The 25,127-nt window shown below is 50.5% G+C and overlaps 1 protein-coding gene across 4 annotated transcripts in view; it reads right to left on the minus strand.

Moving 5' to 3' along the window:
* The window catches only part of KSR2 (kinase suppressor of ras 2), a 283,471-nt gene that overhangs the window by 222,389 nt on the left and 35,955 nt on the right, over nt 1-25,127 (minus strand). For all 4 annotated transcript variants that reach the window (XM_073312611.1, XM_073312609.1, XM_073312612.1 and 1 more), the window contains one exon: nt 21,424-21,574. In XM_073312611.1, the coding sequence (XP_073168712.1) occupies nt 21,424-21,574 (151 nt within the window). The remainder of the gene's footprint in view (nt 1-21,423; nt 21,575-25,127) is intronic.

The following is a 25,127-nucleotide window of genomic DNA, read 5'->3' on the forward strand; positions in this document are numbered from 1 at the left end:
AAATGGGGAAGAGAATAAGCCAACAAAGCAGTACATGCAGGAGTGAAGCCAAGGATAAAGACTCCACCAAGTCAAGCTATACTTTGTAGGATCTACTTGAGCTGAGATTAAAGAGACAGACCTTCAGCTGATGGAAATAGATGTAGTTCTACTTACTTCATTGAGCCTGTCTGCATTTCCTTCAGCTGAAGACAGAGCTCAGAGATTTCAGTTCTAAGGACAGGTCACAAGAGTGCAAATGCTAGCCATCTAGCCCAGCCCCCTTCCAATGCAGGCCTCTTCCCTGCTAAATCTTCCCTAGGGCCTTATCTAGTCTAATTTTAAATGTCTCGAGCAATGGGGCTTCCGCCACCTCCCTCAGGAGACTACAGAACAGCCTACTGCAGCAGATAAATTATTCGGCTATTACAGTGATGAGCATGGTAGCAATGATTAGATTGGATTCAGTTCTTCAGTGGTTTTCTCCTCAAATGGCGGAGGGAGAAATCCAGGATGGCAGTGTGCAGGCTGCACTGGGGACCTCCATGGGAACTGGTAGGAACCCTTCCCTACACAACCCTCCTAGCGTAGATGGAGTGATACCACGTGAAAGAACATTAGGTTTGTAAAGAGAAGGCCTCAAAGGTCAGGAAGAGCCAAAGATAATGACGTACACGTAAACCTCACCCTGTCTGAGGCAGTGCAAATGAGGTCCCTGCTTTAGTGCAGCCCACAGACTGTTTGCAGTAACAACGACAACGTAAATCCAGAGTGCCCTGAAGTCAAAGGGCTTACTCCAAATGGATGTACCATTGTAACATAGCGGAATCTAGCCCTCAGAAGGGCTGGGGTGCTGTGAAGGAGGCATTCATTTAACAATGAGCATAGAAATCTTTTATCACAAAATATATATTTAAGAATAACTGGATTTTTAAAGCGTAATTAATTTGCAAAGAGAAGCTCAATCATTTTATGTTTGTGCCTGGCGAATTACCTGCACCCTGCCTCTATTGTAGACTCCAAGTTATTGGAGTTAAATAACAGCAAGTTATTTAAAATTAAGCACCCTGCCCCGGTGCAGGCTCTGCTCCTCTCTCTTGTGCTACCAGCTCACAGACAGTGAGCCAGCTAGTACCATGAATTAGCACCTTTCATTCTCAAGTCCTGCTTTGCAGGCAGCTGAGAACAGAAGCAGGGAGAGGAAAGTAGAGAGTACAGAGGACATTGCAGAGAGGAGTTGCCCCATGGCTTAGATGCAGGAGTTTTTGCAGGTATGTGGATACGAAGCTATCGGGGCAGCAGCCTGTAGGAGGTACAGGGATCTGAACTGTGCCACTGTGCAGCCATTATGTAAATGTTTGTGCTCTGGCCAGAGGTGAAAGTAAGCCGGTAAGAGCCGGTGCACCTACCAGGACCGGCTTTCTGAGAGGGCAATTTAAAGCCCTGGGGTAGTGGCGGCGGGCTGCAGCGGGGATTTAAAGGGCCCCGGAGCTCCAGCCGCTGCTACTGCCCTGGGGCCCTTTAAATCCCCACCTGAGCCCTGCTGCCCGAGCCCTGGGGTAGCAGCAGTGACGGGCTACGGCAGGGATTTAAAGAGCCCCAGAGCTCCAGCCACCGCTACCCTCCCGGAGCCCTTTAAATCCCCGCCTGAGCCCTGATGCCGAAGCCCTGGGGTAGCGGCGGTGGGGCTCCAGAGGGGATTTAAAGGGCCGGGGCGGTAACGGTGGCTGGAGTCCCGGGGCCCTTTAAATCCCCGATGGAGCCCAGCCACCGCTATCCCAGGGCTCAGGCAGCAGGGCTCAGGCGGGGATTTAAAGGGCTCGGGGCTCCGGCAGCTGCTACCACAGCAGAGCCCCAAGCCCTTTAAAGCTCTGCCAGAGCCCGGGGTAGCAGTGGCAGCCGGGAGCCCCCAGGGCTCCTCATTGATTTAAAAGGGCCTGGGGCTCTGCTGCGGTAGCGGCAGCTGGAGCCCTGGGCCCTTTAAATCGCCCCCGAGCCCCGGGGCTCCCAGCCGCCTCTGCAGCTGGTAGCTCGGGGGTGATTTAAAGGGCCCTGGGCTCCCAGCCGCCACTACCGCAGCTGGAGCCCTGGCCCTTTAAATCAAGATTTAAAGGGCCCAGGGAGTTAAGGCCCTTCCTCTTCCGGTTGAGGCCACACCCCCTGCTCAGAACTCCGGCGTACCAGAAAGTCCTCTAACTTACTTTAACCCCTGGCTCTGGCCAGCTATTAACATCACTTAGCCAATCTGAGCATGTTGTAAGGTGACTGAGAAAAACCACACAAGTTTATGTAACTCAGAACACCCACTCCACCAGCCAATAAGTGTGCAGAGATTTGCATAACTGGGAGGCTGCCAGGCAGTTGTGGGTCAGGAATAGTCCATTGGCACACCAGAGCTCTCTCTAGCTAGGACAATTCCTTCCCTAGCTAAACAGTAACAATCATTAGACAATTAATGATGACCAACACTTCCTAAACACCAGAGTAGACTGGCCACAGGGAATCTAGCACAGCAAGACCACAACTGGTGTGTCAGCCTAAGCCACTGACAAGTAAAGGCTCCAATATTTCATTGCCAAAGAGACTGTGATGCAGCTTGCCCTGAGCATCTCAGCTCTGTCCTCTCTTCTCATTGCCTATCCGTGTTTAGCCGCTATTCATTGTGATGGCTGACGATGTCGTAACAAGATTGCTGCACTCCAGCATCAAAGTAACGGGGTCTTTCAATGGTGGGTGCGTCATGCCTAAAAATAACCCGGTCAAGCTTGGAGAATGTATTTTAAACACACACACAACTGCCTGCATGCACACAACACGTGCATGTACAGGGCCCTTCTCTTTGAGCAGATTTGGTGAAACAGGGAATGCATTTTAGAGCAGGAAAATACTATTTCCATAAACTATTAAATTCAAGACAATTTTATTCCATCAATAATGGGCTTTCTTGGACATTATTATTGCTCTAAGGGAAGGTGGGTCTGGCTGGGAAGAGGGCAGGAGGAAACACAAGATAGGGGAACAGAGACACAATATCAACTCCCAGTCCTGCAACTGGATTGGCATAAGGAGGCCCAGCTTCCACATGGGTTACAAGAACTGGGCCTATTGCATTGATCTATTATTCCATATAACACAAAGTAGCCACAGATATATTTTATAGAGGCAACACATTATGCCACACACAGTAGGTGGTGGAGATATCCTTGTAATCAAATGCAGAACTAGTCAATAAGCTCCATTTATTGCCCCTTCACCTGCACTCTGCCCATTAATCTGACACTCCAAATATCTGAGTAGCTCCAAATAGCCACCACTTTTCATTTTAAAAGACCTGCCAGAAATATTGCCCACCACCACCACCCCAGATGACTCTAGCTGGAGGCCCAGGCCTAGCTACACCTTCAGTCTTGCACCACTCCTGGGTTAATGGTTAGAGCCCTGCAGATCCACCGATATCCACTTTATATCATTTTTGCAGAGTGCGGATCGGATGCGGATACAAATTTTATATCCGTGCAGGGCTCTATTAATGGTCTGATCTTTCCAAACCCATTACGGTTAAGAGCTTTGGGGGAGATCCCCAGCTTCCAATGGGGTGCACAGCATTTGCTTCTGGCCCTGGAAGGTCCCGAGGGGAAGGACCTTAAAATCACAGTGGAAGAGCTATTTTGAATCATTTTTAAGGTTTCTAAAATGTATCATTTGTTGTTTTTCTCTCTTTCAACATACTGTAAACTTGGACTGATGGTACCTATGGCAACCTTGCTTTTCAGACAGAGGGATAAGAAAAAAAATACCAGTAACCTTTTTATTTATAACTACAGAACGCAAAGGAAAAAAATACTAGCAATATTGTAGCATGTACTATACAAATACCAGCACGTGTTCTGTGCATGCCACATATTTCACTTCAGAAATACAGGCTAATAAAACCATTAGACCAGTCCATCAGGTATTCACTCATCCTCCCTCCCTCCATCTCGTCATCATCAATTCTAGTCAAATGCTTCTCCTTCACCCCATCAAGAGGAAGACCAGATACTTGGAGGTATGCGTGACAGAAGTGGCACTATCTTTGGAAGATCTTACTAGTTAATGTATCATCGTAGCCCATGGATTGTATGCAAGTCCAGGGGGGAGCATGACCACAGCCCGCCAGGAATTAACAACAGTAGGAGACGATTAGGCAAATTCACTTAGGCTGTAATGCCTTCAGAGAGGTACCACCACTTGGTGAGGTTCACAAAGTGGATCCTTCACAAACAAATAGACAAATGAAAAGACAAAGAAGGGACTTTTGGATAAAAAGCCTCAGTTTAAACTGACTCGGGGCCTTGGTTCCGATCCAGCAAATGGACAGGACCCTCGGGCCCCCAATCCTCCCTGAGAAGGGTTGCCAGGACTTTGCCCTACTGAGGCCCAATAAGACTGATGGGTGACTCTGCTAAGCTTTTAGCATGTGCCTAGGAACTTTGATTGTTCTTTAGGTTTTCATTGTAATGCTTTCACCTTATATCAGGGCTCGTAACATGGCCTGTTTCATCTAGTGGTTGGAGCCAGGAGTAGAGTCAGAGTCATGGTCACATCTTGGTTGCTTATTTAATTAAAATGGTCTCTCTAATTAAGGAAGTTCCTAGGAAATCTTTGCTTTCCCACCAATCTATCAACAAGGCTACCCCCTGTTTTTTCTGACCTTATTGAAAAAACACATTTCTGTGAGGTTTCGTACAATCTTTTTCTCAAAACCCTAAGAAAACTACTCTATAACTTTTAAATACAAAACCTAAAGAGTGGTGCTAACCATCTGTGTCCCTTTAAATATACCCAAATATCCCAACTAATGAGTCTGCATTTAGCCACATCCCCAAAGTGTGTGTGTTATATTCTCATCTGGATGCTTAGGGAGTCAGTCATGTGCATGAAACCAACCCATCTTAATGAAGAGGTATTAGTCATTATGTAAGTGACAAATGGAAGCCATCTATCTCTCCATTCAACTCATCTGGAGAGGGAATGGATTTTTGGGCCGGGGGGGCGGACGGGGGCAATCTTCATTATTTCAGAGCTGGTGTATTTGTCTGATAATTGCACTGGTGAGCCAGGCTTGATGAATTGCCTGTGCAATTATTACAGTAGGTTTCCCTTGTTTAGATGCTGAATATTAATATCGTTTTTTAAGAGAGACGATTTCTAGTGTGCGGCAATTTCAGCTGAATTATCCGCCCTGCCCCCCAGCTAAACAATATAGGGCGTTAAGCAAGAGCAAACTCCTGTCATGGTGATTTACTGGTGTGGGCACAGAAAGAGAGTGGGAAGAAATGCAGCCTTCACTCCATTAATAAACCCGCAGAGTGACTGGGACGGCAGGGGCCTTTTCCAACACCATGAGCGCAAAAAGCCCCTCACAGGAGAAAGAGAAAAATGTACAGGACGCTCTGACTCCTCCAAGTTCGGGGCTGACAGGCATCCTCTCGCCTCCCACCACAGCTGCAGAGACACCTATCACAAGGAGCGGCCTTTGAGGGCTCATCTGCCAGCAAGCCACTGACACGTCTTGAGGAAATGGCTACGTGGGGACATGGGTGACCTTTTATCCCCGACACAGAGCTTTGAAGCCTTAGAGCTCTGCATAAAGAGGATGCAAAATAGATGCGCTCTCTTTCTCATTCGTCATTTATTAAGCAGCGTGGCTTCCCAGAACGACTTGGGTGACAGCTGCCCTGTCTCTGGGCTAAGTTGTCCATCTTTCGCGCACTCACTTTCTCAGATTTAATTAGAGGAGGAGAAGCCCTTTATGAACCATTCCATTAAAAAAACTAATTGGAGAAACAGAAGAGACTGTGCCTGCCCTCGGTGAAGTACCTGCACTTACAACAGAAAGGCCGGGAGGCAGCAGGGTTCCATAGAAAAGCTCTTTTTCCTTTTTAAATGAAGGGTGTTTTGGGTCTGTCTCTGAGCCGACCCACGTCAATGATGTCAGTGGGGGCTTTGCCATTGACTTCATAGAGTGCAGGATCAAGTCCCATGATAAAACGACACATAAGGGGATAGGCCAAAATCTAAGCATAGCGTACTGTCATTTACATGGCAGGGAATCTTCAACAGGTCATCATCCGTCTGCCAGTCTACTCATAACTCTACTTAATTCAACCCCGCTCAAGCATTAGCGAGTCTGTTCAAAGGGCCGAGAAGCCACAGAAGGGCTGACTTTCCGAACCCAGCCTCCAAAACGGTACCTCCACACGTTGCCCCTGCACATCCAGGCATTTCTCTGAGTGCAGAAGTGTTCAGACTTCCAACTCCCCAAGGCAGATGTTGGGCGCACAGAACTTGTGAGCACAGGCTCAGGGCCTGCCTGACCACTTGACTCCGTTATCTATATAGTTTTAACCTCACCATTTTTTCATGATCGTTCCAATTTCCCCATAAGAGGCTTATTTTTCTTCTTCTTCTTCTTACTGAGTTTATCCTCTTCCACTGGGTAAATATGGATTTAAGCTAACGCTTTTTGGCTTAAGATTTGACCTCGGTATCTCTTTGCCGTTCTCCCATCTCTTTTATTCACATCCCACTTCAAGTTCCAATTTTCTTCTCATCGCCTTCACTACCTCCAAATGCACACACACACACACACCCCTTAAAGAGCCAGGATTGACTGACAAATATACGACAACAGATCATTTTCCCCCTTAGATAATAAGCTCCGCTCACAATTCACAAGTCACACACCATTAATTCTGAAATCCACAGCACCTCTACTGGGATCTCATGTAATATTAAATATTAAATGAATCCTGTTTCGAATCCAAAATCAGTGTTTTATCTGCCACTACAATATTGCTTCCAAGTCTAAGGTTTCATAGCCATGATGGAGAAGAATCTGTTACACGCATGTTAACCCAATAAGCAGGTTTTTAATAACCTGTGCACACTATGTTTCATGTACTAACATGCTTTAGCTTGTAAGCTATTCAGGGCAGGAACTGCATTCTGAAACTGTTCTTTACAAGCGTATTGTCAGCATTTAACACTCCACCATAGAGCGCAGTAGGTGTATACAGCTAAACCCCCAAAATTAAAAACTTGGCCTAAATCACAGCCCATGTCAACTGCACAGTCAAGCATAAAGGTCAAGTGCCCTGTCCCCAGCCCAGTCCACTAAGCCACAACTGCCCTCTGGTTGACTCCAGGCAAGGTTATCAAATCCAACTCCATGGACTTCCACAGAGCCTCCTATGACCATTTGTGGTGCATAACCTTGATTTGCTTAAACAGGTCCTTGGCGGGTATGAGACCCTCTCCATCCCTCCACCCTAATCTAACTGCCTGGGAGATTGAGTAGCTGCTGAATATTGAAAATCATTCTTGTAGAGCTTCATTATGCTTTACATGTGATACATGCAATAATGACCTGTTTTCTCTTCCCCTGCCCTTCCCCCCACACCATTTCCCATGGGAAATTAGATGGCTCTAAGTCAGGACTCAAAGAGAGATGGATGGAAGGGGTTAACAGCGTCCCTCATTCCAACTTTGTTAATATAAATCTTGGCTTCTAAAGATTGATTCTACTATTGTACCTGTGACAAAAACACACACTGGTTTAAAGAGGCAGTAATCCATTTATAAATTAGGACCTTAAGTACAGCTTTTTTGTTTAAGACTCAAGGCATATGTAAAATATATACCAGAAAATACACCATAGGGTATATTTTAATTCATTCCAGTGGGTTCAGGAAATCCAGCATAACACAGACCTGAGGTTTATTTTCACATCTCGCAAAAATACATTTTAAGATATAGAACATATTTTAACCTAAGAGTGAACAAATCGACCCTCTGCATACTTGTCAGTTGGAAAGTAGCACCCAGAAAATACAAGTGTCCAAATGACTCTGCTGTGATGGTCAAATGTTCTTGACCACTAGATTGGATGGGGCCATCCTTAGATGCAGTGGAGATGGGCAGAGGGAGTTGTTCTATTAACCTTCCTAGTCTCCACGTGGCCATCTGGTCCCTTTCACCATATTTCACTGCCAGAGACCGTAACACCCATGTATGTCACAGGCACAGCTTAGTCAGGGGACCCAGTACAGCAGGGTTCCAGTTAGCACTGACGCGGCTTCAGCCGCGTTCTATAGCCAGACTAGAGGCTTGGACATATCCAAGTGTAGCAACCAGGCCCCCGGACTTGATTGCACGTGGAGCGTCGATAGGCCCTACGCTGGCTATCGAAACACACCGATGCCTCGTCGTAGCCTGGCAGAGTTCTAGCGTGATCCAACCACATCCACGATGGGGAGCAAAGCCATGTTAGATCTGGGGACGGGAGAGTTTGATGGAGTCTAAGCATTTGTGTACAGCTCCAGCCATTTGTTCAGTTCACAAAGCTACTATCCGCTTGGCAGCATTAGGTTCCTGTAATTTTAACTTTAAACAAATATTTTGAAAAGTGAGAGCCTGTGATCTGTATCACGGACTGAAGAGCCCATCCTCCCTCTCCCCCACTAAAATTAGGCTAGTCCTCCTGGGCATCCTTGCAGGTGTGTAAATCACGAAGGGGAAGTCTGGTGGCTAAAGCAACTACGTTCGTTTCAATTCCCAGCTCTGCCACAGGGTCCCTGTGAAACTTTGGGCACATCGCTTCATCTTCCTATGCCACCGCTCTGCCATCTGTACTGTGGGAGTAATACTTCCCTTCCTTCATTGCGTGTCTGTTTAGACTTGTATGTTGTTCAGAGCAGGGTCAGTCTTGCTACGTACATGTACAGCACCTAGCACCATGGGGGCCCGTTTTCAGTTAGCTGCTACCAGAATACAGCAGACCAGCTGCTACCTCTGCTCCCCCTAAGGGAGATATAAACACAGGAGCTTTTTCAGTTGGAATCAGACTTTCAAGCCACCAAAGTCTGCGTAACTTCAACACTAGACTGACCAAATCCCATTGCCTCTCCACAGCCCCATTTGGCTACAGCCGTGTTTAAACCAAGCTTAGGGCAGGGCAGACATAGCCTTAGCTCTCCCAGCCTTTTGAATATGCAATATCTCTGGTCGCTTTGCTTTGCCCTACGTACAAGCAGTTGCTGGGCAGCCAGTGGATTCCAGCACCCTTTCATCCAAACACAGACAGCAGCCAAAGATGAGAGTTTGTTCAGAGCTTCGCAATTCCTACTGGACTTGAGCCTGTGTCCCCCAGTCTCTCTCTCTCTCTCAGGCACTGAAGGCAGCCCTTGGATGTCTGGTGCCTGCTCTGCTCTCTGGGCTGAGCAAACAGCCGGGAAAAGCAAATCAGATCCAAACACCCCCGCCCCTCCCAAACAATGCAGTGCCTGAGACCAAACTATTAGAAATGCAAAACTGCACTGGACGGTGTGACCCTTCCACCCTTTGCATATTCAGCATGTGCCAATCAAGAGGCACGGGAGCCCCAGCGAAACCCGACGCTGTGGCCTGCAGAATAATATTGCTTTGTACCGGACATCAGTGGAGGGGAAACATCATTGTCATCCACCAAGGTCTGAGCCTCGGGAAAGAAAAAAATAACCGCAAAGAGGAAAGGATAAAGTCACCTTCCAGCACTCGTGGAGTAACTCTCGGCTGGCAGGTATGTCCTCCAGAGCCCAGGACTCTGCTTCTCATATCACAGTGCAGATTACAAAGGGGAGACCACCACAGAGCTACAGAGTCCCTCTTGCCACAGGAAGTCTTACAGGGAAAGTGTTCAAGCTACTCTGTGCTTTCATGTTCCCTGGCTAGGAGGGATTCTAGGATGAGGGGCTTGCAGTCATGCAGCCTCAGGCTGTGATCTGCCCACATCTCCTAAGAAGCCAAGTCAGGTCTGGTCAGTGCTGAGATGGGAGACTGCCCAGGAGCATCCAGAGTACCTTGGTGATTCAGTAAGTGACGCTATTCCACCTGAGTCAATACTGGTAGGAGCACACATTAAAATTAAAAACAACACAGAGAGGGGAATTATCCAGATCAGTGGTTTTTCCATCAAGCTGGGGGTGCACAGGCCATGTCTAAGATTTCCAAAGGGTTCTGCACCTCCATTTGAAACTTTTAGAGGTTGACAAATGAAAAAAGGTTAGAAACCACAGCGCTAAACTGCTCTAGGTCTCAAACAGGGAGTGGATCAGCTTCAGCTCCTGGCGTGGATGAAGGTTCCCAGGGGTCCTTACATCATTCGCACTATCCCTATTTCAACTGCTCCCTCTCCCCTACCAGGGTTCGCACCTTTTGGACAGTCCCATTAGACCTGATCATGATACTACTGCGGATGACTTGTAACTGAGACCAGCAAATCTAGGCAGTGGTTTTAGAACCCTTTTCAAGCAAAGATAAAAAACCCTAGAGGACAAAGACTTATCAAGATTTTGCACTTATCTAAAGTGTCAGAGCGCTCTATGAGGATGGATCAAGTGCCACTAGCCCCATTGTACGAAGGCAGAAATGGAGGGCACAGAAATTAAGCTTGTAAACCAAAAAACTTCATTCAGAAAGTGTTAGTTGCTAAGCTGGTAGGTGTGTTTGAACAGCTAACGCCCCACAACGGCATCGTGCTCTTTACACAAAGCCTACAGATAGTCAACAGGCAAACGGCGGGCTAAATCCAGATCTCCAAATGCTTTTGAATGGACACCCCCCCCCACTCCCACCCCAAAAATGTATTTACTTATTTTTTTATTAGGATTTTCTGTGGAGTCTGGACCATGACTATACCTTGACCAAGAAATTTGGACCTTGACAAAAAAATATTGACTACCCCTGGTCTGTACCTTTTCAAAACCCAAATGTTATGTTGTCTGGAAACAACTAAGGGATCCAGCTCATTCTTTGCTCTTTTATAAATCTCCATTACTCTCTGTCCCCTCCCACCTGATTTACACCACATTTAACTGTGCTCCCAGGAGTTGCAAAGAGTAGAACAAGTTACTAGGTAATTTCTGGGACTAGATCCTTTGCCTAGGGAACAGGATTTTATGATGAAGTAGTAATTGGTTGGGTGGGAGAACAGAAGCCCCTTCCAACAGGGAGAAGGAGGGCTGTAACGTCAATCAGGGGACAGAGCTGGGACACATGGGCCCTAGTGGGGATTTTTAAGTCAAGCAGTGCAAAACCAGGCAGCTGTTAAAGACTGGGTAGAGCCTTCTTGCTCACACAACTGGAAGGCACCAAGCAGGGGAAGAGGGCCATTGAAAACTTGGAGCTATTCTAATCATCCTCGAGTTGTCTGTAGAGAACAGGGAAATGTCAAGTCTTATCCCCCCTCCTGCAAAGATGGGCTAGGGAGTAGCTGCCGTAGCAACACAGAAGACCTAAGGTCCGTCTAGCCCATTATCTTGTCTCGAACACTGGCCAGCTCCAGCTTCTTCAGAATAAGCTGTAAGAACCCCACAGTAGGCAGCTGTGGGATAATCTGTCCCCTCCACCCCACCCCCCGCAGAGGTCCCATCCGAATTCCTACTAGTTAGAGATTGGCTGAAACCCTGAAGCCTAAGGCCTGATATCTCATCCAACCCTGCATCAGAGCAAAGCCAAGCTAGTTTAGATGGCTAGGATGCAACTGGTGGGTTCTGTGGATTCTCTGGACTTCGGGGCATGAACATACCTGAGAACCGCAGCTGATGCTAACCCTCCCTGAGGAGCTGGTTTCAAGGCTCATGCCCCTGACAGAAGCAGGGTCATTAACTCCAGCAAGGACCCCTCAGCACACAGTCTGTTCAGTTAAATCCCCAATTCCCCAAGCCTTTTCTCTGGGTAGTTAGTTTGCTAAGCACTGGTGAATGTCACATCACTCATGACAGAGAAACAGGGGGAAAGGTGAGCGTGGGGAAACAAACTGCAAAAGGAAACACGATTACCGCACTGGATTCCTCCTCCTTTAAAACAAAGGCCCCAGAAGGCAGTTCCCTCCCTGGGCCCACCAGTCCATGTAGCATGACGCGACAGCTTTCCCAGAGCTGGGTGCCATCGGATGCTTTCATCAATCCACTTTTTCTTTATTAGATCAACGCTGCTCTTGCAGAATTCATTTAATTTCTCCTCCTCCCCTTAAGGTATCAGCACAGGGAGGGTTCGTTTGAGTTCTTAGTTCTTCCCTTCCTTTCCAACGGGTAATGTTTCATCACAGGTATTTCGCAGTTTCCAGTCCTGAACTGAAAAGCTTATGTCAATTCCAGATAACGGTGCTGGCCAGTGGTTTGAAGAGGGGAGTAGGTGTCGGTCCACCTGAGTGCGGTTTACACTGTGGGCCTGGACGTTGGCCTAGTGGTTAGAAGAGGTGTCTGTTCTGGGTTCTGTGTCTGGCTCTGTCACTGGCTTGCCAGGTGACCTCAGGCAAGTCCCACTGTGTCTGTGCCTCAATTCAGTCTCCTACAGAAGAGGTGGGTTACGATATGAACCTCTTAGGGTGCATGAGAAGGATCAGTTAGCCACTGCTTGTAAAGCGCTTTGAGACCCTCTGCCAAGAGCTGCTAATAAGGGCAAAGAATGATTAGCAACGCCAACCCTGAAAAAAAGTCAAGTGTTAGGTACAGCTCAGCACTCCCACGAGAAGCGGCTGCACGTACTGGTTATACCCAGTAAGGTCAGACTCACGTTGGCTGGTCCTGTGCATTCTCCTAACCCTCCCATCCCCTTTAAGGAAGCGGGCGCGTGCAGCAGTGACCAAACAAACAGGAGGGGGCGGAAAACAGTGCTCTCTCGACAGAGGGCTTAATGCCCCACGCTCCACATCAGCAGTGGGAGAAACCTGGAGACGGGGAAACCCAGATGCTGCAGGAGGTGGTACTGGTAATTCAGTGATGGTGAAAGGATCTTTCCTCCAAGTCCCAGAAGCTAGTTCCCTGCATGATGCTAAAGGGCGCTGTGCTGCTTCAAATGCCAGAAGGGACAAAGATAACATGGTCTTGAGCCTTTCCAATAATTTGTGATCCCCTGGAGCATTTAATAGCATCGCTGTCTGGTCTCAGTTCCAACATGGCAATTCCATCCTGCATGCCAATGTACCTCCTGGACTTTCACAGACATATGGTATTCTGCACCTCCTAGACTACGCTGTTTTGTAACATTCCTGGGAGGTGTACAACAGCAACCATGTTCCACTCTAGAGGTGGCTGCACTTCAGTGATGGTCAAGGGATCCCTATAGTCCATTTATTAGTTTGTAAGGAGCTATGTCAATGCAAGTTACTACATAAGTCTCCACCATATGGCTTATCCAATGATTTAGCCTCTGCTGGGGTTAGGCCTACTTTGTCCTGCCCAGCCCTACTCTCCAGAGGATCTGGCCAGGCCTGCGTTGCAGTGGCCAAGCCAGTCACCTCCACGGTGCGGTGCAGTGTCTCTTCCAAAGCCCGCCAGCTGCAGGGGGCAGAGGTTCTGAACTAATGAACCCTTGAATGAGGAATCTCCGAAACCCCTGCAACTCCTGAACCAGGACTCAGCCAGGGAGACGAGCACTGATACTTCACTAAGCAAAGCTATTTGCATCTGCATTAGGTCACACTTAGCAAAGCACCAGAGGGGAGAAAGTGGGGTCACAGTCAGGGGAGCAGAGAATCAGTGCTCAGCCTAAGTGTTTGGGTTTGAAAGGGTAAACTCACCACCAAGGAGGAAGCCAGAAAGCATTGTCTCTGTACAAACACTGGTAAAGTGTATCACATGCCCCCCTAGCATCCGCTCCACTAGGGGATAATAGCTTATTACTGCTACCAGCTAGTGGAGTCACTCCTGATGCTGATGGGGTAAAGGGCTGCACTGAGGTGCTGAAGGCCCAGGTACAGGGTCAGGCGCTCCTGAATGAGAGACAGCCCTCTGCCCACTCCGTTCAGCATGCAGGGAAGGCAGTATGTCCACTAGTGGCACCCTGCTTGCCAGCTGCTAAAGGACACACAGGGCCCCTGCCAGACAGTGGCTGTTGCCCACAAAGCGGTGACTGTGAAGAGACACTGAGGAGCATAGCAGCTCAGTGCAAACATAGGAATCAGACAGTGCCGTCCTCTAGAGTGAGAACACCACACAGGCATGAGCAGCATGTTGAGGGACAGAGTTAAACAGAGCGGGGGGGAAAGGATCATCAGACAGCAAGCAAACCTCCATTCCACTGCGGAGGGGTGGGAACCGCAACAGCTGCGCCAGTTAAAAGCAGATTGGGCAATGCCTGGGGAGGGCTGCCCAGAAGAACAAAGGTGCCCCCAATTAAGTGTGTCTTTTCCATCTCCTGTTACCAGGGGTCTGTGTGCTCTCCTGGGACATGGAGTTGGAGAAACCCGGAGCTTTGCAGTGCTCTCTCCTGGAATGGTCAGTGGGAAACAGACAGTTGCCTGAAGCAAAGAAAGAAAAAGCAAGAGTTGGCAGCAAGCTTGATTGGCAGCAGGTGGCTCCCACCTGGCCAGGACTCCCTGCATACCCAATTACTGATCTGTAAACTGGCTTTGCTCCTCGGGGATATCAGATCTACCTTCCCTCTCAGGGCACACTGCAGCCTTAATGTTCCCCCAGCCCCTCCTCACCCAGGAATCTAGAACCTGCGTGCCAACACACAGCACTGCTCAGCCAGCAGGCCTGGCCCCAGAAACCATTGGAACAGCTACAGGATGGTGGTTTGCTTTTCCTCCAGCAACTGCATCTGCTTTCCTCTCCTCACAACTATTCTGCCCCCAGAACGAGGACCAGTGACACTGGATGGCCCGGCACAACACCCTGGAGCAGTAAGGCGAAGGTCTGCATGACAAGGTGGGGACCTAGCGGTTTCCCATGGCTCTGCTGACACGCAGCACTGGAGGCTGCTGGGCGTATGAGTAAAATGAAAATATGCAAAAAGACTCTGGGCCAGATTAATCCCTGGTGTAATTCCACTGACTTCGATATACCAGGGATGAAATGGGGACCATTGCGCCCCGGGATTTACCATTAAAACTAGGCACTAGGCGGACTGAATCATTGACTTTTCATTTCTGTGGCTAAACTGAAAATATCCGAGGGGCGGGTGGGGAAAAAAACAGTTGGTTTCAAACCAAAACTGATTTTTCCCAGTTTCTCGCACCCAAACAAAAAAATCTCTTTTGTTCGGGTCAAACGAAAGGTTTTGAAAAGGTCAGTTCGAAACGGCTCCCTTTGAAAACGTCCAAAACAAACTCTTTGACCGTTTGGGGGCGGAGGGAAGCTCCATCTTTTTAGTTAAAACAATTTGCTGGATTCCACTCAATTTTGGGAGCCGTCTGGGTGCCCTGAAAACGCAAAAAACAGCTCAGCATTTCCAACGCCACTACTCACCTGCAGGATTGACACCGCCTCCTAAGACTGGCTCCCTCCCACCCAGCGGGTGCCGGCTTTCGGGGTGGAGGGGAGCACTTATTGTAAAGAATGACATTTCTAGCACCAATACAATCCTGGGGAGGCTGTCAATGTGCCTAATTACTGCCCTCTCTGTGGTGGCTGAGTGTGGAAAAACACAGCTGGGATTTGATACTGTCCCCCCACCCCCTGAAATGCAGCTACAGTAATACAAGTTACCATTTGGAGCACTACGTGTTCCTAAAGTGCTAGTCACCAGTTAGCTAATTCACCATCACCTGGAAGGTCAGCAAGGATCATCATCTCCAGTTTTGCAGATAGAAAGCGTGAGGCCCAGAGATTAAGTAAATTGCCCAGCAGAGAGAATTTCACTGTCAGAGCCAGGAACAGAATCCAGCAATGCTAGTTCTCACTGCTGTGTTCAGACCACTAGAAAGCACCTCTCCTTGTACACTGTCTCCTGACCCTGCAGCATTTCCCCTCCTCCCCGCCAACATCTGTCCCTAAATAACCAGAGCACAAGTAACAGCAGCAGGGTTCTGCCTTCTTGCAGTCACGTGCTGGGATGTTCAGAGGGGACCTACACTGGATCCTAGGAAGCAAAGGATACTGAGAATTTTCAACATGCAAATGCCACTGCAGCAGAATACTTGATGCTCCTTATGTCTGCTCCCCATGTGCGAAACCGATCAGGAGCCGCAGAAAGCCAGCATCCAGGGAGCACAGGGACTGGAACATATGGACAGCGTCCTTGCTATTTTCTGGGCTCAGTGCTCTCACTGAGGGTGAACGGTATTTGTTTGCAGAAGGCTTTAAAAGCAGAAGGTATTTAAGCAAAGAGAATGCTGGGAGCCTTTTACATTTCAAGTCCGGCAGTGGGCTCCAAGGGGAAGAATCAATACACTTGGACAAATATCGGGAAGAATTAGCCAAAATGCCAAAGGGAAGGAGGGCAGAGACACCAGAGAGGCTTGGATTTAGGGAGTTAACCATGGTAAAGAGACTTGTGCTGGAGGGAAATGTCAGGCATGAGTTCACCTTTCACAGTTGCTTTCACTACTTTGGCCGGATGGCTGATCTCACTTGTACCCAGGCAAATCTGCGGGGGCTCCCCTTGAGTGCACGGGTGTCGGGGGTTCACCAGTACACACCAGTGTCGTTACATCCTCATAGTTACATCACGCCGGTGCACAGCAAGGTTCTAGCAATGCAGCTTTACCTAGTAAATAGGGGGGCAGGGCGGTTCGCAGCAGTGCAGTTCCATTCGGTAATTAACCAGTTAAGCAACGCTGGGGTAAACCCCACTTCCACACATTGGCTCTGCACTCCACAGGTAGCAGGTAGCAGACCACAGCTACCTCACAGGTGCAGATTTGCTTCTTAGAAAAACCTCTGGTGGGAATTTAGCGTTGGGGTGAACAACCCCCCTCCCATCTCCTCCTTCTACAGGGACGTCACAAGGCCAGACTTGCAACACCCCCAGCTGCTGTCACACACACAAATTCAGACTCGGCCATAGGCTGCGGTCGAGGGAGCAGGGGAGAAGAGCCCTTATCCAAGCACAAGAACATCCAACATCGTTAAGAGGGAGGCAGTGGTTTCATCACCCTGGTGGGGTTCCCTCTTCCCCCCCACACGTCAGAGCGAACCCCAAGAATATTCTACAGGCCAATTGCAGAGAGAGCTCAAGAGGAGCCATGTACAGCAGTGCAGAGCCCTAAGAGTGCATCTACACTGCAATTAAAACCTGCAGCTGCCCCGTGCCGGCTGGCTCGGGCGAAGGGGCTGTTTAGCTGCACTGTAGACGGTTGGGCTGTGGCTGGAGTGCAGGCTCTGGGACCCTGCGACGTGGGAGGGTCCCAGAGCCCGGCCACGTACACCACAATTAAACAGCCCTGAGCTCCACAAGCCCGAGGCAGCCAGCACAGGCCAGCCGGGGGTGCCTAACTGCAGAGTAGACATCTCTTAAGGGAGCTGCAACTTCGCCACGCTCCAGCTCATCCGCCCAAAGAAGCTTCGTTGTCCCAGGGCGCCCTCTGCTGCCACCCAGAGACCCCGCGTAGCGCACCTGCCCGCTGTCAGAGAGACTCCAAAGAGGGATGTTAGGAAGGAAGCAATAGATACAGTGAGGCAGATCGCACCTTCCGTCCCCACGTGGCGGTCTCCCCAGCCCCCCCAGATGAAAGCATGGGGGGGAGAATGTGCAGCCAAAACAACATCATCTCGTCCCATGCTTGGGGCCGGGGACTCTGAGTCTGCACATCCCAGCAGGACGACGGCCAGGGGCCAACTTTTGGCAGGGACTGGAGGGTTACAGGCCACCCCGCTCTGGAGAATGCAGGAGCAGGTTGTATTGACTTTTCCCTGCCCGTCCCCAGACTCCCGTAGGACTACTCTTAAAAGGCTGCTCCAGAGACAGCCACTGGTTCACGCTCCATGCCAGGGGCCAGAAGGGACTCCAGAGTCAGCAGGGAGTCCCTGAGACCAACAGCGTTTGTGGGTTAGAACTCCGGCTACTCCCGCAGGAGAGGGAAATGGAGCGAAGACCTTCCCAGACCACGAGCAGGAAAGCGTTGCAGGAACCGTCTATACAAGTAAACCCATCAGCTTGTCGGCAGGGGACAAGCCAGCTGAGAGGATGCATGGCACATGAGGGCGGAAAGCCCTCCCAATGGGGACAGCGACCTGGTAGAGGAAGGAAGCTGGATGAGCACTACCCAATCAGCTACTTTCTGGGATCTTGTTAGCATTGCCGCAAGAGGGAGAGATGTTTCTTCTTTGAGACAAGTGTTTCCATCGCATTCCCCCTGCTCCCAGTGCACATTCCTGGTCGCAGCTGCCCTCCACCATTTACACGATAGGGAACTCCTCCTTGCCCAGGGACCACAGATTTAAGGAAGGCAGCAAAAACTCCAACTGCCAGATTGCTGGGATGGGGGCTCCTGTCACCGCTTCAAAAGGCGTGCTACCTATTGCTCGGTGTCACCCCTACCGATGCAGCCTGTGCCAATTCGCCTTCCGCTTCCATTGCCTTATATGGCAGGCACACGTTTTCGGGCAGGGCTCACCGGGGCACGGGTAGCACCAGCCCGGTGCAGCCTTTTACTGGGTGTCAGCAAGGGTGAGGACCTGGCAGAATAATTGCTAGCGGCATCCGTACGCCGGCTCTCTTGGCAAAGCAGAGTCATGGCTCTGCCTGGGTAGGGCCCTGGACTGGGAGTCAGGAGACCGGGGTGCTAGTCACGGCTTTGCCACTGGCCTGCTGCTGCTCGGTAGCCCTGGGCAGTAATTTACACGTAGTATGGAGCAGTGCCCACTGACTTCGGCCACTTCCACTTTGGGGTTGCCCAACATCACACACAGGCCCTCCATTTTAAAGGTGCTCACAGCACAGCTCCAGCTGAAGTCGACGGGCGCTGCAGGTGCTCAGCACCTCAAAGATCAGACTGAAGCCGAGCCGCACCCAAATCAGTGGCCACTTGCAAAGTGCTTGGCTGGCTGCCTACGTGGAAACTGGGTACAGTGAAACCTACCCGCGCTGTACAGAGGTTTGAGCACCAGATGTAAAACGTGCTAAGGAGACCCCATGCCTGCAGGAGTTATTCCCTGGGGGATGGGGGTTGCAATGCCGCTGTGAATCCCCCCAGACAGCCTGAGCTGGGAAAGATTTTTGGTGGGTGCAAATGAAATACTGGAAATCAGAGAGAAAGAAGCTGACCAAACATGAGTGAGAGATGAGACAGGGAGCCACAGTACTGTCCTACCTATCACAGCCCGGCCGGACTGGCCTCCTTTCCTGATGTAACTGGCCAGCTGCCCCCTTCAAACACCAGGAGTCCTTGGAGCATGGCTCCAGGCACCAGAGGGTGTCTCTGCAGAATTAACCTCTTGGGCTAATTTGAGCAGGAAGTACATTCTACTATTAGCAGCTATAGATGCTGTTCACAGGAGGGCAGGGAAACTGAGGCACCAAGGAGATTCCATACAAGAACAGATTTAAAAGGCTGGGGCTGTTTAGTTTAAAGGAGATCCAGGTATATAGGAGAACGAATGGGGCAGAGAAGGTCGCACAGGGCTGTGGCAACGCTCACTGAAATTAAGAAGATACCTTTAAAAGATGTAAAAGGAAATACTGTTTGACTCAGTTACCCTGTGGAACTCTCTACCACCAGATATTGTCGAGACAGGTGGAATTTAAGGGGAAAGAGGACTGAACACAAACAAAAATAGCTGCTGAAGTTCAATAGTGGATGTACTGCACATAGAGGCCTTCAGCCTTGGGCCCAAACTCATTGCCAGCTGGAGAACAGGGAGGCCCAGCCTGCAGGCCCAACACAGGCAAACAGACAAGAACTCATAGGAGGGCCTGGAGGACCAGGCCCAGCATGAAGCTTCTGATTAGAACTAAGCAAGACTCGTTTTCGGTAAAGATCTCAGGCTAAATTCAGCGCTGGTTCATGTAAATCCAGAGAGGCCCACTGAATGCAAGGCAAAGGCTGGATTTGGCCTTCGCATTTTAGGAGGAAACCTCAGTTCCAGCAAAACCCCTCTGGTTTCTCAGGCAGCCTGGCTCCACATTTATGCATTAGTTAGCCTGCTGTACATGAAGATGGCAAAGGTATCACATCCTTATAGAAGGGCGCTGTCAAGGACCTCTGGTGCCCTCTGCGGGACAGACGAAGGAGGCTTGGAGCACAGATTTACCCAAGACTGATGTAGCTAAATAAAGAACGTTTCCTTACAGCACGATAGTTCCTTCTTCCCGTTAAGTGCAGGGAACTTCACCAGGCAGAGAGCAAGCCGGGGGGAGATTTTCCCCTAGCCCTGTTGCAGCTGCATGCTTGTACTTAACAGCCCCAGCGTGGGTAACTGCCCTGTAAGGATACTTGGCTCTTCTATCACATCACCAAAGATGCCAAATTGCTTTGCCAACATTGACAATGCAAACTTCCGAGCCATGGGAGATGGATAGGCGAGTTCTCCCAGCAGGAGAACAGAGAGCCAACAGCCCCGATGCTGCACCCACTTATGCACATGATTAGCTTTGAGGCCATGAGCACCCTTCATGGCCTCTCTGGGACAACTCAGTGTGTCAAGCCAAGCGTTTGCAGGATCTGGGGCTAAGCAACTTGCCTGAGCTCACACAGGACCATGACACGGCTGGAGAACAGCAGCCCCAGCAGAGAGTCACATTTCAACATGGTGTTGGCCAAACCAGAAGTACGTCCTGGGCATTTCACAAACATCCAGACTAGAGATGGTCCAGCACCCTGGGGACAAGTCACTCCTGAGCTTTGAGGTAGTTTGGATCCAGATCTGACTACAGATCCATATTGCACTACCAACCTGGTCTCTGGTGAGCTGAAGCCAGGACCGGCCCCTTCTGAGCTGTCAAAGCTGTGAGAGACAGATGGCCTCAGACCTCACTGTATTTGTATTGTCATAACTTTTGATCACCAACTGCTTTGCTCCCAGATAGCGCGCATGTCTCTCTCTCTCTCTCTCCGGATCCTCACATCCCAGAAGGGAGCAGAAAACATCCAGAAAGAAAGGCCAAACGTGAACACATCAGCTTGGTAAGGAGACAAGAACAGCTCCCAGCACAGGCAAGGGTCAGGCAAGGCCACGCACTACCATGTCAGATGTGTCCCCAGCATTTCCACTCACGGGCAAGTCACTGAGCCGCCCCCATCCAGAGAGGTTTGGCAGAGCATTCCCTCACCATCATCTCCCCCAGGCATGAGGGAGAGGGACACGATTGACAGCTTTAGAGACTGACAGTCTCTGCTTATTCACAGCCTGGACGCAGGCCACAGGAGCTTCCAACCAAGACAACAAGTGGTGCCCCAGGTGCTGCACACAACAGGACCTGGATGGAAACCACCAGCTCCTTTGATGCTCACCTGGGCGGTGCTGGAGGGCATGAAGTGACAGCAGGCCCATCCTCTCCAGCCAGCTAGGAACTAACATTGATTAGACTGGCCAAGAGACTCACACTCAGCCAGGGGTAAGGGGGGGGGGGGGTCAATACAGGGGTGAGGGAGAAGGAACACTTAGGGCTCTAAGAGAGATTCAAAGGACTCCCCAGCAGATGAGTGAGCCCGCAGGACCCAGCAGAAGCAGCAAGCTTTGCACAGCCCTTCCTCACCTGATTTGTGGACGCTCCTGAGACAGGAGAGGGAGGCGTTCAGCCGGGCGCACTCCTCGCTGTTGGCCCCAAACTTCTCCACCGTCTCACAGACCTGGTCATCAGTCATTTCCAGAAGGTCCTCCAGGCTCAGCTGGCCAGGGGTGATTTCCTAGAGATGAGAGACAGGAGAGGGGTGAGGGAGGGAGAAGCATCCTGAGAGCTGACTGCAAATCAGTCTCAGAAAATAGAGACAGGAAAGCCCGTCCCCTGTGCCACGACACATGGAATCACAGACCTTCCTACAGAGGAGGCACTTAAGAAAGAAACCTGCTACCATCTACTGGCACATGTAAACAGGCTTCCACGCAACTCGAGTTCCAGCTTTGTCTCATGTTGTTTACCAGGACCCAATCACACCTGGAACTCTATACCGCCCAGAGATATCTAGTGGATGAAAAACACACTCCAAGTAAACGTCATTACCCTGTGGACCAGTGCAGAGTAGGGATTGGAAATTTTATTATACTATTTTCAATTATTTGTAGATGGTTACATGCACACAGGAAGAAATCTCTCCACTCTCATCCCGGAGGAAACTACAGCTGCATTGATAGATTTCCTAAAAAGGGAGCTTCGGCATTAAGGAACGGTTCATTGCCTCGGAAATATGCAGAGCCAAACAGCTGCTTTCTGATCTCATGTAGACAAGATACTAACCAAGATCCCAGCTTTCTGTCTCAGGTTGCTGTCCTGGCAGAAGTTAAAAACCCCACAGCCCGTTGAGGGAAGAGGTGGGGAGAACACCAGCACAGTGAACCTGCCAAGCACTCTGAGCTATTACAGCCCTGTCTGGAATCCAGGAGACCTGGATTCTGTACCACATGTAGCCAGTGACTCGCCACGTGACCCTGGTCTGGTCCATTTTCCTTTCTATGCCCCAGTGCCCGCACCTCTGAAATACTGACCCACCCTTGTAGAGAGAGAAAGAGAGACCATACCAGTCAAAGTGAGTAAGCATCATAAAGGCACATTTATCTCTACTGGCTGAGCTACTACAGCCCATTAGGGGTCCCACCCCACAGGGTGCACAGTGCTCTCAGCTCGCACCGTGGTCGATGGGAGTTGCAGGTGTTTAGCACCTTGCTGGATGGGCCCAACAAAAAAAGCAGTCGCCCCTGACAAGGCAAGCGCTTTGGGACAGCGCAGTGGGAAAGGCACTGCACTACGCTGGATTCCAGTCCATTCTAACACGGGGCTCCACAGGGCTGATCCAGCTGGTGCTGGGGCAAAATTTAGAAGAGAAACTGAACTCAAGTCAGACCTTGAGAAGTTCAGTTCTTACTCCCCCCCACTCCAGAGGCCCTGAAGCTGGCATGTGTGCCTTAGCCAAGCCCACGCCTACAGTGACTGCATCATGACTGCATCAGAATTGCAGTTTTCACTTTAAAACAAAAGTCTCCAGCCTTCAGATTTGAGCAGAAAAGCCTGAAAATGTGACTTGAGTGTAGCTGATATATTCCCATCCGCCTGAGTCTGCCAAGAACCTGAAACAATAGCTTGGAGAGGTGTGAACTGCACTCCGCACCTCAATGTAGTGTGAGCTCCCAGACCAACTGCTCTGGAGAACCACACCCACACCACCTTGACTAAGGACTCTGTGGAGTAGGGGAAGGAAAGCAGCAAGCAGACACACTCCCACTGCTGAGGTAAGTATTGAGGGAACCCCCTGCCTGTCAGGGAGAGGATGGACCCCTGTTCTTGTCATTACTTCTCTCCCATCCATGGAATGGGGACCCTGCTGTCACTCCTAGGAGAAGAAAGGAGACCCCATGCCATTAGCCATGCCTCTGAGAGGGGGACGGAGCCATGGGGATGCCCCACCTCATCATGTGCCAGGACTCTGGACTGCGTTTGTCCAACCCTGCCCCTGGCGTTACCTGGGGAATGAATGCCAGGCCAGCCTGGCATTTCTCTGGTGGGGTGTTCCAGCCAGGCAGGCCCTGGCCTGCAGAGTGCAGTTAGAAGAATATTTGCCAATGGTTTCCCATTCGTTTTAATGCATTTCAAGCCCCTGAGAGAGATTGCTGGTGGCTACCTCACGGCAGGACAAGGCTTGGCCCTCCCGTAACCCCTCTGATTGAAGGCTCTGAAGCACCGAGGCAGGAGTCTGAAGCATGGAAAAGGTTACCCTACATCTTCAGAAGAGCCCACGGAGCAGCTACCAAACTGGAGACGCTGTGGGGCTGAGTTACCAAGGTGCTGTGCACCCACAGCTCCAGCCACTGTCAATGGGAGCTCGGGTGCTCAGCACCTCTGACAGTCAGGCCTGACGGGTCCCAGGGGAAAAAGACACGTAACCATTTTAGCCTGAGCAACTTGCCCGGGTTCACAAAGTGAATCAGTAGTGTGGTCAGGAAAGGTCCTAGCTACAGCCCCCAGGCCCTAACCACTAGACAACGCTGCCTCTCGCTGCTGTGGCATCGCAGAGCCGCCGCACCACTGAAAATGCAACCCCGCATTTCCGAGACGGTGAGAAATCTAGAAATCTCTCCATTCCGCAGTTCAGTATTGCAACAGGACTCAGGCAGACTGGTGCAGAACAGTCCGTTAGTGAAGCAATTCTGCCCCCTGGTGGAAACTCTGGTGACGTGCAGCCATCTTTTCCACTTTCATGGGGAAGAGTGGAAAAGACTAGCTTGCTTCCCTTTTCCGCCCTCTTGCCACAACCTCCTCAGCACCGACCTCTCCCCACCACTGCCACCATGCCTGTTGTAGGGCTCAAACACACAACTGCCCCGAGACAGGAAGCCCAGCCATCCCACAGAGCGGTACCGTTAGCTACCCTGCCCAGCCGCCTTGGCAGGCAGGCTGAGTACCCCAGCCTCGTTTCACCAGCCAGGAAAGTGAGGCAACCAGCAGCAAAGTGACTTGACCAAGAGCTGGGAGGCCAAAGAGCGACAGCCACGGCTGGAGAGCTAAGAGAGTCCTCACTCCCAGGAGAGAGAAGGCCAAAGGGCTTGCTCACGAGGGAGGTGGTGAAGAGTTGAACTCTGGGCAATCGTTTTCTTCTGGGGTTGTCTGGCCTGCAGCGCCGGCCTGTCTTGGGAAGCTCCCCCATCTTCCTGTGCTTTTCCCTGCCAGCTGGAGAGGGGAGGCGGTAACTCCAGTGGGATTTTTTTCTTGCTTCCTTTAAGGCTGAATGTGGCCTAGCAGGAGATGTGCACACTGAATCAGGTCCCGAGTGTGCTCTAACGGTTAGAGCGGGGAACTAGGAGTTAGGACTCCTGGGTTCCATTCCTGAGTCTGCCCTGGATGTGGTACGGAGCAAGCAGCTCGCTCTGAACCACGGTACCCCTGCCACCCCTCTGCAGTATGGGAGTAAGCCCTTGCCCTGGCTCCCGGAGTATGCTGAAAGCACTCGGAGATCCTCAATGACAGTGGCTGCGGAAGGGCAGGACACAGCTGCTCGCGAGCAGGCAGGAGCTGCCGTCCGGGACAGCTAGGAGAGCTGCACAGAAGCCTGGCTTGAGAGAGGGGTGTTGAGTGGGGCAGCAGGGTGGAAGGAAGGGAGGCAGCGAATGGGTGCCCCACTCGGCTCAGCGCTGGCTCGCTTCATTCAGCATTTAGAAGGGACTTCTAAGCTGGTCTGTGGCAGGCTGCCGGCTCTTGTGGGTTTCACAACAGGCTCCTGCGATTGGGACCTGGCCCTCCAGTCAGGCTCC

Source organism: Lepidochelys kempii, chromosome 15, assembly GCF_965140265.1.
Source record: "Lepidochelys kempii isolate rLepKem1 chromosome 15, rLepKem1.hap2, whole genome shotgun sequence".
Classification (NCBI taxonomy): Eukaryota; Metazoa; Chordata; order Testudines; family Cheloniidae; genus Lepidochelys; species Lepidochelys kempii.